This window comes from Haliotis rufescens, unplaced genomic scaffold (genome assembly GCF_023055435.1).
Source record: "Haliotis rufescens isolate VD_foot unplaced genomic scaffold, xgHalRufe1.0.p SCAF_108, whole genome shotgun sequence".
NCBI lineage: Eukaryota > Metazoa > Mollusca > Gastropoda > Lepetellida > Haliotidae > Haliotis > Haliotis rufescens.
In genome coordinates this window covers 863,871-877,282 of record NW_025963789.1, presented here as the reverse complement: position 1 = coordinate 877,282, position 13,412 = coordinate 863,871, and the positions used below count along the sequence as shown (strand labels likewise).

Here is a 13,412-nt window from a genome sequence, read left to right as displayed (position 1 = left end):
TGGTCAGTCGTAAACCTTTTCAAAATGAAATATGATGGCATTCCCAAAGACATAAACAAAAGTATAAACTTGACTACATATGGGGTTTGAGGGCAAATTTCAAGATTCTTGTAATGGCCGCGCCCACACTGGTGGCAACGATGTTACCGAGAGTGTAACGAAGGTGTCACGCGCTGGGAAGAAGCTTGAGGTGAAGGATGTCAAGGGAGATCATCAAGGCCCCTCAGTAGTGTGTTGTCTCCCCTAGGTGAAGGATGTTAAGGGAGATCATCAAGCCTTCTATCAGTAGTGTGTTGTCTCCCCTAGATGAAGGATGTCAAGGGAGATAATCAAGCCTTCTATCAGTAGTGTGTTGTCTCCCCTAGATGAAGGATGTCAAGGTAGATAATAAGCCTTCTATAAGTAGTGTGTTGTCTCCTTTAGGTGAAGGATCTTGAGGAAAGGATCTCTGAACTCAGCAACAAGGATGAGATGATAGCCCTGGAGACTGACAACCAGTCCCTTCTGGAGGAGAGAGACTCCCTGAGTTCTAGAATGCATGAGGTCAATCAGAAGTACACCCAGATGGAGGGGCAGTATGCAGACTTGCAGGCACACTGTGAGTACAACAACTACTTCAGACTAGCAAATATCATAGGCGGCATCCCAGCCATCTTTGAAGTAATTACCTTCCTGTTTTGACCTCGGCTGGTTTGTTTGTTTGTTTGTTTGTTTGTAATATAACGCTGCACTTAGCAATATTCCAGCTATTTGACAGTGGTCTGTAAAATATCAAGTATATGGACCAGACAATCCAGTGATTGACTTCTTGAGCATCGATCCAAACAATTGGGATACGATGACATGTGTCTATCATTGATCTGAAGTGACTGATGGCTACTGATTTTTTAATGGGTGCTGATGTCCCTCAGATTAACCATGATCTGCTGCTCACTGAATGAAATTCCACATTCATTCCATTAATGGTCCTTCATCTATCATTACCATATGTCTCCAGGGCTTTCAATCATATGGTTGATGTCACATGATGTTATGAGGTTACAATGGTGTTATGAAGATGCTACATGATGTTATGAAGATATTACATGATATTATGAAGATATTACATAATGTTTTGAAGATATTACATGATAGTTATGAAGATATTACATGATGTTTTGAAGATATTACATGAGGTTACAATGTTATGAAGATATTATATGAGGTTATGAGGATATTATTACATGATGCTATGAAAATATTACCTGTGAAGATCCAGAGTAGAATAAGTCTTCAGCAACCAATGTGTGCCGTAAAAGGCGACTATGCTTGTCGTAAAAGGCGACTAACAGGATCGGGTGGTCAGGCTCGATGACTTGGTTGACACATGTCATCGTATCCCAATTGCGTGGATTGATGCTCATGATGTCAATCACTGGATTGTTTGGTCCAGACTCGATTATTTACAGACCGCCGTCATATGACTAGAATATTGCTGAGTGCGGCGTTAAACAACAAACAAACATGAGGTTACAATGATGTTATGAAGATATTACATGATGTTATGAGGTTACAATGGTGTTATGAAGATATTACATGATGTTATGAAGATATTACATGATGTTATGAAGATATTACATGATGTTATGAAGATATTACATGATGTTGTGAAGATATTACATGATGTTATGAGGTTACAATGGTGTTATGAAGATATTACATGATGTTATGAAGATATTACATGATGTTATGAAGATATTACATGATGTTGTGAAGAAATTACATGATGTTATGAGGTTATGATGGTGTTACCGTATCTTGCAGACAAGACACTGGAGGAGAAGTACAAGGATGCCACAAAGCCGCCACCTGCCCCTCCCCCACCCCCACCACCGCCAGTTGTCAAGAAAACGTGAGTTTACTTATACTCAATGTTCATTTCTCCAAATGATAACAGGCACTGGTACACATCTCAGTTTAATACAACAATATTCAAAATACAGCAATTACTCAATATACCGTATTCTACGTAATAAGCGCCCGGGGCACTCTCAAAATTAGAAATAGGGGGATGTTATTAGAATATAATTTTCGTGAAAAAAATCAAACAGTTGAAAGATTGTAAATTTCATAGTTTATGCTGACAGCCTGAAATGATACAGAAGAAAAGTATGTGCGTATCATACACAACAGATATATTTTCCAGAATTTAATTGCCAATAACTAAGGGTGCATATAACACATGAGTGAGTATTATACACGAATAAATAAGTCTTGTGTATATTGATCAATCGGAAGGGGTGCTAATTGGGATTGTTCACTAGCCAATATATTAGCAAATATCGCCGTGGGGGTTTATTAGAGCCGGGCGCTTATTATGTCGAACATGGTTTATCCCTATTCCTTCACCAAGTGCAATCTTCAGCAACCTATGCGTGTCGTCAGATGCGACTAAGGGGATCGGGTGGTCAGGCTCGCTGACTTGCTTGATGCCTGCATCGTATCCTAATTGCATAGATCGTTGCTCATGATGTCGTTAGTCACTGGATGGTCTAATACAGACACGATTTTTTATAGACTGCCATCATATAGCTGAAATACTTTCTGAGTACAGCGCTAAACAACAAACAAACATGGAAGACAGCTGGCTCATTTTGTGTCATACTTTAACTCTAGGACACATTCAAACAAGCAAATGAACGAAGTGAGACTTGTCATAACGTGTAAATCTCATCTCATTCATTCATCTCACAGATTCTTCAGACGGAAGACCAAGTTAAAGGCAGATGTTAATAAGAAATGTAAGTATACTCTGTTCAGTGGTCCCTTGTGGGTATGTGTATTGATAGGTTGTTATACTCAACCTACAGGTCACGACTGTTTGCATTTCTCTCTGACTATTCACACGTTCCTTCTGATTTATATATTTTTTAGACAAAACATCAGTCAACTTCAGTGTATGCATGACCAGATTGTTTTATACTGTACCTAAACATTTTGCCAGGGCTCTGGTCAAACAAATCCCAATCGGACATTTTGTACCTATCTCTTGAGACCTACAGCCGATACCCGGGTAGGGTTGGGAAATAGGGGGTTGGCTAGCTGTGTAGTAAAATTGGACTCGTCCCAACCCTAGTTTGTGGTGTTGACAGCTGGGTCTAACTTTGTCTGATGTTTATAGTGGCAGGGGGTGGAGTATCCACAAACGATGGCTACAGCAAGGCTCTCGACGAAATGATGAAGAGAATCAAAGATGGCCGATCTCTCAACAAAGTCTTGAAACCTGTGAGAAAGGTATGTACGGACATCTTAAGCCTGATCAAAAGGAATGTAATATCATCAGTTCTCACTGATGTTAGAAAGGTCCGTGTTAATGTCAGTAGTTCTCAACACGATGCAATACGTAACATGTAAACATGAAAGAGAAAGTCAAGTCAGGTGTGTCACTACGAGTTTACTTGTTTCAGGATTCAGTGCCCGGACCCAACAGCGCCATGCACCAGCTGCACGATGTGTTGGTGAGTTGATCTAGGGTGTTTTGGCTTGCTTGCAACATTCATTTATTCATTCATTCGGGGCGGTCGGGTAGCCTAGTGGTAAAAGCGTCAGCTCGTCACGCCTAAGACCCGGGTTCGATTCCCGACATGGGTACAATGTGTGAAGCCAATTTCTGGTGTCCCCTGCCGTGAATTGCTGGAATATTGCTAAAAGCGGTGTAAAACCTGAACTCACTCATTCATTTGTGAGTGAGTGAGTATGGTTTTACGCCGCTTTAAGCAATATTCCAGCAATATCACCACGGGGCCAAATCAGAAAATGGGCTTCACACATTCTACCCATGGGGGGAATCAAACCCGGGTCTTCGGTGAGGCTAGCCAACACTTCAACCACTAAGCTACCTAACACTCCCTGCTGCATTCATGAACTTGACTTACAGTACTGGCCAAAGTCTATCATCACCTGTGCCTGCAATCTTTTCCAGTAATTCCGTGAAATTTGTTTTTGTTTCCAAATCACCGGATTACGATACCGAATAGATTAATATTGTACAGTTTAACCATGTTAACTATCAACTCGATATATTATTAAAGATGATGTATCTTATGGTCTCAGCTAAATCCTTATTTGAATTATGTCTGCTTGTCTTGAGCTATGCGTAATTTGGTCCTTATATGTGTCCCCCATGAGAAAAGGGACCTTATTGGCTGGGATACAATTGTGCTGTGACGTCATAAAGAAAGACATCTGACGTTCACTTACTACCATAATGCTTGCCGTAAAAGGTGACCATGCTTGCCGTAAAAGGTGACTATGCTTGTCGTAAAAGGCGACTAATGGGACCGGGTGGTCAGACTCGCTGACTTGGTTGATGCATGTCATCGATCCCATTTGCGTGGATGGATGCTCATGATATTAATCACTGGATTGTCTGGTCCAGACTTGTTATTTACAGACCGCCGTCATATAGCTGGAATTATTGCTGAGTGCGGCGTTAAACAACAAACCAACCAACCAACCAACTACCATAAAAATCGTCATGTGTTAGGACACTAAAAAAATATCATATTTTTCTCTCGTTAGTTTGTAATGTAATAGACCGCCTCCGTGGTCTAGTGGTAGAGCGTCCGCCTGGAGAGCGGAAGGTCCGGGGTTCGATCTCCGGCCGCGTCATACCAAAAGACGTTAAAAGATGGTACTTGTTGTTACCCTGTCTGGGGCTCGGCATTAAGGGGTTAAAACAAGGACTGGTCAGCTCGGAGTCAGCATACTGTGTCTGAGTTGGGTATTCATGTTAAACTGCGGCATGGTATCTCAGTGAGCTAGCACTATAAATCGGCTTCAGTCCGGACTAGTACAAGCAGCCACACAAACACACACACGTACATGCACGTCGCTATATAAGTGCAATAATCTTGGACGCGATGTTAAACCCCATTTCACCTCACCATGTAATGTAATAAAAACATTATATTACTTTTAAAAAATTCAGCAAACATGTCTACTTTCAATTAATCAGACATTATATCTAAAAACTGCAATTATTACATGAACAGCCTGAAATAATAAGCCTGAAAACTGGAATTTGCAGAAAATGAGTCCAAATATTTGATGCCATGTCACTCTGTAATAAATATGAATTGAAGCTTATCAAATGTATTTTGTGGTCCTAAGATACTGTAGTTTTTAAAGATAGTAAGAAGTAAAAATGTGAATTTTCACCCATAAGGTCCCTTATCTCAGGGTTGGTCACACATTTGGATAGTCCCCAGGACATTCAGTTTATAACATTTCACTGAAGATGATGGCCTCAGACATCAGAAACAGTTAACATGAGACTAGTTGTGAAAACAGCCTAAGTTGACTGTGTAGGATACTCATGTTTTCTGAATCTCAGAACAAGATGAAACGAACCCGCAGTGAGGGGGATTTAACGGCAACGGTGCCAGGCATAGATGAGAACTCAGAGCTGGCAAAGGCCTTCAGGCGGGTCCGGAAAACAGACACGGAGAATGACGATGGTGAGGGATTTCCCCGGGAGTTTGGGACCTTAAACTATCTTTCTGAGTCTAATATACCCCAGAATAAGGAATCCGTCACTTACACTGGAGACAAATGGATTAATTGTCCTGTGATCAGGGAGAGTGGTATGAAAATCAAAAGACAGTTGTTTTACTGTAAGAATATTGATCCTGTTTGAATGATTTTCACGATTTAAAATAACTGTTCTACTGTAAAAATATTGATCCTGTTTGAATGATTTTCACGAAATAAGATAACTGTTTTCATCAAATATGCATCCTTGGAAATTTGGGAGATTCCACCTCAAAATGAGTCATTCTTTTTTAGACTCATGTTTTATTTTATACCATTGACCCTAAATATAGATCGTATTAAGCGACCATCTTTATGCTGACCATGCTTCCTGTCCGAGTTGATGACGGGTGTGTTCTGTCTACAGTATTTGCCCCGGTACACCAGTCTAAATCATTGCCTACTGTGGAAGAAGAAAAAGGAGAATCAAAGTTGTAGCAGAGAAGGAAGGGGCAACAGGTGAGTCTTATTCTGCTTTGTGAGCGAGCTTCTTGAAGAGTACGTGCCTGGGAGAACTCTCAGATCAAGCTGCCAGTCCCTACTCTCTGTGCCTAGTGTTAGAACGGCGACCTTGGGGAGGTCGGAGTTTCGTCAAAGTTGCCCCTGAGCTATGGAATAGGCTGCCATTGGATATCAGGAACATTGACAGTCCTACTTTGTTCCGATCAAGACTCAAAACCTATCTTTTCACCAAATCTTTCTTGGAGTATTGAGGCTTTGTGTTTTCCTAGCTGTGTGATGTCTCTTTTTTGTGTAGACTCAAATGAAGCGCTTTTGAGCAGTTCTTCGAACTGGATACCAACACTAGTTATTATCATATTATTATTGTGATATGTATTTTGCCTCACCTGAACAGTTGTGGCATGTGTCTGTTGTTCGAGGGGCGGTGTAGTAGCCCAGTGGTCAAAGTGTTCATTTGTCACGTCAAAGGACTGGGTTTGATTCCTCACGTGGGTAAAATGTGTGAAGCCCATTTCTTGCGTCCCTCTCCGTGATATTGCAGGAGTAGTGCTTAAAGTGGGATGGCTCACTCACCCTATTGTCCATATCAGGCTCATGAGAGAGATTTTGTGTTAGTTACCATAGTGATGCTTGAGATGGAGATAGTTACATGACTCCAAAAAGAAGCAATTATTTTGAATGGGTATTTATCAGAATAAAACACACTAGATCATCAAGGATGCAAAACTCTTTGCCTCTGTTTAGATGGCCTTTAGTGGTAAGGTGTAGTCCAGTTGGAGTTGCGATATATTTCAGTGATCACAGGTTTCGGTTTTAGTGTAGATGCCACAATTTGTAGTATATGGTTGCCAGGATTCAGATTACCTTGAAGATGATCCTTGGTTTCATAAGTAGGGCAACAGCTGTTTACAATAAGTGTTTTTCGTCTTTAGACCTGCATCCAACTGTGCTTCTGACATCGATCAGATAGTGCAAACTGTTCTGCAATTCTGAGTGCCTCATGAATGAGTGAGTGAGTGAGTTGGGTTTAACGCCGATTCTTAACAGTATTCCAGTTATATTGCAGCGTGTCAGCTTAATGTGTGAGGAAAGCCCGAAGTGATGCAGGTCTTAGACGTGTACCACTTCAGTGAAACCCTTGAGCACGGGTATGGTGCTGACAAACCTAGAAACATAATCGGGGCGAACCGGATTCAAACCCACGATCATAGGTTTCTGACGTGCCCAAGGGACGCAACTCTGCACAGTGCATCGCGCTGCCTTAGACGACTGGGCCACCCATGCCCCCGCCTCATGAATGAAGGTGACATTGACTCCTTGCCTGTATGTAATCAACTTGGGAAGTCACGAGCTATAGAAGTGCAATAATCTCGAATGCGACATTAAACCCCATTTCCCCTCACCAAAGATGGTCCGGTAATTGCAACAAGTTGTTTTCATTTTCCCATAGGTCTAAGAAAGCCTTTTTGATTTTCAATACATTTTCTTTGAAAACCTGATGATAGTGGAAATCAGGTTAAACATTTTGAGTGCATTTAAAAAGTAGATTCATTGTGTCGCAAAACTCTAGGCAAAACAGTACAAGTAGTGAATGTCCATTGAAGGTGAGCTCCTGTACCTGTGTTTGTGAGTGTTGGTAGTACAGTGAACCCTCGATATACCGCTGTTGTTGGGGTCCAAGATCCTGACCTTCGTTCTAGGAAAGAGCGTAATACAGATACTTATTGCTGAAGAGAACACATTAGTTATTGGATAATTAACACGTGTTTGTAGTGAATGACACTTAATCACCTTACAGTGACAAGTAATGTTTTGTTTATGAATGTATGTGGACAAGATTGTAGATGATGATTCTTAATGAATGCGTATTTTATTAAGTTTATTCAAAATTCCGTTCAATATTGTCAGTTAAATACAGATTCATGAAAATGAGTCATAAAGTAAACATTTGAAAGTTGCGATGAAACATCACGAGACATGATGATTAACCTGATCTGCTAGGCATTGTTTTACATGCAGAGATTAAAATTACCATGTGTATTTTCTCTTAAACTAAGCCAGAAATATCAATCAGCTGTACACACATTTTCTCATACTCGGTGCAGTGTTGACTTAGCATTACACCACTGCCACAAGCTAATTTGCATATCATGTGACCAGACTTTTCTCTGAAATCAGGACATACTGGCCTGATGCAAGCCTTTCAGTGCACCTTAGTGTTTTGCATAATTATAGAGATATGCTACTACAACTGCAAAGGTACATACGTTTATATGTAGAAGTTATGATCTTCGTGCTCATGTCAAACAATGTTTACGACATGAGTGTCATAAACATAGTATGACATGAACATGAATATAATGTTCTATTTATTACCGAAGAAGATGTCTACATACAGAGACGAATTTTAGTGTTTACCTATATGGACAGCAAGTCGCAACAGCAGCGGAACCACAATTTGTCGAATGACATCAACAATCTTCAGCTTCGACGTCATTTCTAGTGAAGTCATTCTGACCTCACGTCACGATAAGATTCGAATGACGTCAACAATGCCATCCGGATTTTGGAAAGAATACACTGTTGTCTCGTGATGTGATATGACCCTAGGGCACACAAGATTTTTATGAACACTGATATGTTTGCCCTCATAGATAATATATGTATATATCTCCATTATGTATTTTTGTCAATTTACAGAAACCCCCACGATGGTCACAGCTGAACACAACACCCATGGAGGTCAAGGGTGAAGGTCATATGAGACCTCTTAACCCCTCCTTTGACTACCATGGAGCTGAAAGAACAAAGTATGCTTCTCTATCTTCAGGAGCAGCACCATGTGGGAATTGTGGTACAGCCTGATCCAGTATGGAGAAACATACACACCAGGCCTTGCAGATTACTTACCGACTATGTGAACTATCATATCTCATATCTGATGTTGAGGCTATTCATTTGTTATGTATTAGTTTACAGATTTAACCAACTAGGACAAAAAGCCACATCTAGAAATAATAACGAAAATAGTCTTATGGTTTTAAATTCTATTATTATTTTTAAATTTAATTGTTTTTTTATTTACAGACACAATCAGAAATGAAAATGAGTCCATATTTATTTTTTTGTCAAATGGCTCCATCCAAAACAATTAAATTTCCTGCCAAATTATTAAAAAACTATTGAGCTGAATTTTTGTGTGTAATTTTAGTTATATTTAGACTAACCCAAGCTAAATCCATAAAATATTTCATAAAAATGAGTTGCCTAAGGTACAGAGCTGTTTTGCTGATCAAGGCCCTTAATCACTGACTGGTATTGACATAGTACTGGGCCCACTTGCGATCTTAGTGCTACGACTATTGTACGCCTATGTTAAAGTATGGTAGTTACGATCATCTTAGCGCTAAGATCCCTTTGTGCAAGTGGGCCCAAAGGTCTGTCTGGCCTGTTGCAAAGATGTTTCATACTCAACAGAAACAGAATTTAAGACAAAATTGTTATGGATGAGCAACTTCTTTATTACAATTGGGCGACGTTTCGGTGTAGATTCTAACACCGTTATCAAGCAAATGATCAGTTCAAATGTTTATCCCACAAAAGCGAGAGAAAGCGATTGATAACTGTTGTTCGTAATACCTTGAGTTACCGTTTCTGAGGTTGCATGATTAGGAAACACATTCCGACTGTCACTTTCATGATCTGGTAAGCAACACTTTGATTGGTCGGATGAAAGGTCGTTGACCTGAACTGTAATGGGATATCCATTTAGCTATAGCGAGAACTAAAATCTGATTTTAATGAGATTGCAGTATTGTTGGGACACAAGCTGATGCAGATGCATGTTATTGTTGATGATGTAAACTTTTGATAGGCATTTTTTGTACAATATTAGAGTTCTTACAAGTTTTGTTTTTGTATTCTTCTAATGAAATAGTTCACATATATTCTAAACATTATATTTGTTTCTACATAAAAATGCCAAGCATTAATTCCCTACCAAGAGTTCTGTATATCCACATTCAGGGAAGCAGCTGGGGGGAATTAAAATGTAAGCAAACAGGTTACAGTACATTTTTTTTCTTAAAAACGTTGGACTCTTATCAAACAGAGAATCATAGTGATCAAACCCAGATATCTTCAAACACTAATGCAACGAGCCAACACAACGCTATAGAATCATAGTGATCAAATCCAGATATCCTCAAACACTAATGCAACGAGCCAACACAATACTATAGAATCAAAGTGATCAAACCGTGATATCCTCAAACACTAATGCAACGAGCCAACACAACACAATAGAATCATAGTGATCAAACCCAGATATCCTCAAACACTAATGCAATGAGCCAACACAATGCTATAGAATCATAGTGATCAAATCCAGATATCCTCAAACACTAATGCAACAAGCCAACATGACGCTATAGAATCATAGTGATCAAACCCAGATATCCTCAAACACTAATGCAACGAGCCAACACAACGCTATAGAATCATAGTGATCAAATCCAGATATCCTCAAATACTAATGCAACGAGCCAACAGAACACGATAGAATCATAGTGATCAAAGCCAGATATTCTCAAACACTAATGCAACGAGCCAACACAACGCTATAGAATCATAGTGATCAAATCCAGATATCCTCAAACACTAATGCAACAAGCCAACACAACGCTATAGAATCATAGTGATCAAACCCAGATATCTTCAAACACTAATGCAACGAGCCAACACAACGCTATGATAGAATCATAGTGATCAAACCCAGATATCCTCAAACACTAATGCAACGAGCCAACACAACGCTATAGAATCATAGTGATCAAATCCAGATATCCTCAAACACAAATGCAACAAGCCAACACAACGCTATAGAATCATAGTGATCAAATCCAGATATCCTCAAACACTAATGCAATGAGCCAACACAACACTATAGAATCATAGTGATCAAACCCAGATATCCTCAAACACTAATGCAATGAGCCAACAAAACACTATAGAATCATAGTGATCAAACCCAGATATCCTCAAACACTAATGCAACAAACCAACACAACGCTATAGAATCATAGTGATCAAATCCAGATATCCTCAAACACTAATGCAACGAGCCAACACAACGCTATAGAATCATAGTGATCAAACCCAGATATCCTCAAACACTAATGCAACGAGCCAACACAACACCATAGAACCGACTCATCACAATGGTAGCCGGTCAACCTGTAAATTGACCAAAGATCATGTAACTATGGCAAGCAAAAAAACAATAGTACCTTTTTTATTTTATTTTTGTATCGATTTCAAAGTGTAAGCCCTTTGTGCTGAATAGTAGCTATGCCACTGACATTCTGCCATCGACATTCTGCCACCGACATTCTGTCATCAACATTCTGCCACCGACATTCTGCCATCAGCACTCTGCCACCGACATTCTGCCATCAACATTCTGCCACTAACATTCTGCCACCGACATTCTGCCACCGACATTCCTCCCAGAGTTAGCAATACTGTTCCAAGAAGCTTGAAGCCTGACTCTCTTACTGCTGTAGAAACATCTTCACATAAAATTCTGTCAATCTCTACAGTTGTCAGTATTACATTATATTGGGGTTCTCTATCCAGAGGAATCTATTCTACTCCACTTCTGATAGGGATATTTTTATCTCTCCATGATACACAAAACAGATCCTCATGTCAAGTGTATATATAAATAGAATGTCTTATTATCCTTATCACAGTGGAGTAGTCTAGTTATTATCAATAATATGCACGATATACTCTTCTTCTTAATATCTATTTTCTTCTCAATCTACAGGGTAAAAAAGTTTTTTTATTTTACATCAAGTGAAAAAACCATAAAACTCTGATCTTGCACATATGTTATTTTACGCACAGAGATTTAATATTTTCATGGTTTTTGTTCATGGAATATGTGCGTTTTAACTAATCGCAATAGTTTTTAATATTGTACATTATGTAAATATGGTTTTATACATACTATTAGTGTGTTTGACACAAACATTAGCACTACTAACATAGGAACTATGTGTCTCTGTGTCGGGTGTCTCTTTAGCATACCCACCAGGGTGCCGTTGTACAGGCCGACCATAGCGCTACGACTGTCATAAGTCTGTGTTAAGGTATTGGAGTAACGATCATCTTAGCGCTAAGATCGCTTTGTACAACAGCACCCAGGGCCCTATTTCACAGAGTGATCTTCTCACCATGACTATCGTATGTCTTGAGAGTTACGACAGTCGTAGTGCTAACATCCTTGTGAAACAGGTTCTCGGTGGGTAGTAGTAGCAGCACAGTTTACCATCTCAATCAATGTTTAATCAGGATAGGTGGTCCCATAGAAGGATGTGTCGTGACGTTTCTAATCAGCCAATCAGCATCGAGGCTTCCAAGGAGCAAAACTTTCAGACCAGCCTATCCGATTTCTGTTTCTCACAAATGTAATTAAATCGGCCTGTTGCGAATGTAAAAGATAAAGGTTGCACCATTATATTGTTGTGGTTATTAATACACCCTGTAATTTAAGCATCATGGAGTACGGTTGAAGGAATATTTGTGTTCTTTGTGTATTCTATTTTTTTTAATTAGAAATTTTGAATCGTGGTCATAAAGAAATTAAGCTGAATTTGTTTCAAGAACTGATATCTAATTGCCTCAAGAATCCACTCATCCTTTGTTTAGATTGGGAGGTCAAATTTCACTCAAAGTTCACCTGATGCTATACAGATGTCATCAGAACCTCTTACTAAGAGGGGTGACATCAGAGTGAAAGGGCTGATATCAACAAGATTGTGTCTGAAAGGCATTACAGTTTACTGTTACTGTCAATATTCAATCTGTGTCTCATTTCTTTTATGTATTGTCATTAGGATAACTTCATCAGTCTTACTCAGGAGTCCTAAATGCAATACATGTATGTTGAGCCATCCAACAAATGAGAATTATAGTTATTCTTCTTGGGTTACAGATCTGCTTATAGATAAAGAAAATACAGATGAACTCAGCTTTTGTATATTCTGCAGACTTAAACAATTCTTAGATTGTTATGTCCCTGTGAATCTTTCACAACTTTTGTGAACAGGTTACAAGACCAACAAGAAAGAAAAGGGGTGGTGTGTCTACAGGAACATGTTGGCATTATGTCTCATTCAGTGAATGAATTATAACACTGAACTTGTTAACTAGTTCTTTTATTTTTAGATTTATTTTTGCCTGGACCACCTGAAAAGTCTCTGAAGAAATTGGCCTTATTGGGCTTAAAAAAATAAAAGAATTGGTTCTCAGGCAATGGCTTTTGAAAATATAGTGCAGGCAGTGTTTTTTTGTTTGTGTTTTGTTAGGTTGTT

The 13,412-nt window shown here is 39.3% G+C and overlaps 1 protein-coding gene across 3 annotated transcripts in view; it reads left to right on the top strand.

Moving 5' to 3' along the window:
* The window catches only part of LOC124143387 (shootin-1-like), a 53,076-nt gene extending 39,798 nt beyond the window's left edge, over positions 1-13,278 (top strand). For all 3 annotated transcript variants that reach the window (XM_048392068.1, XM_048392067.1, XM_048392066.1), the window contains 8 exons: positions 424-598; positions 1,804-1,891; positions 2,734-2,780; positions 3,161-3,273; positions 3,447-3,497; positions 5,375-5,498; positions 5,939-6,030; positions 8,734-13,278. In XM_048392068.1, coding sequence (XP_048248025.1) covers positions 424-598; positions 1,804-1,891; positions 2,734-2,780; positions 3,161-3,273; positions 3,447-3,497; positions 5,375-5,498; positions 5,939-6,009 — 669 coding nt within the window. In that variant the 3' untranslated portion in view covers positions 6,010-6,030; positions 8,734-13,278. The remainder of the gene's footprint in view (positions 1-423; positions 599-1,803; positions 1,892-2,733; positions 2,781-3,160; positions 3,274-3,446; positions 3,498-5,374; positions 5,499-5,938; positions 6,031-8,733) is intronic.
* The last annotated feature ends 134 nt before the right edge of the window (positions 13,279-13,412 follow it).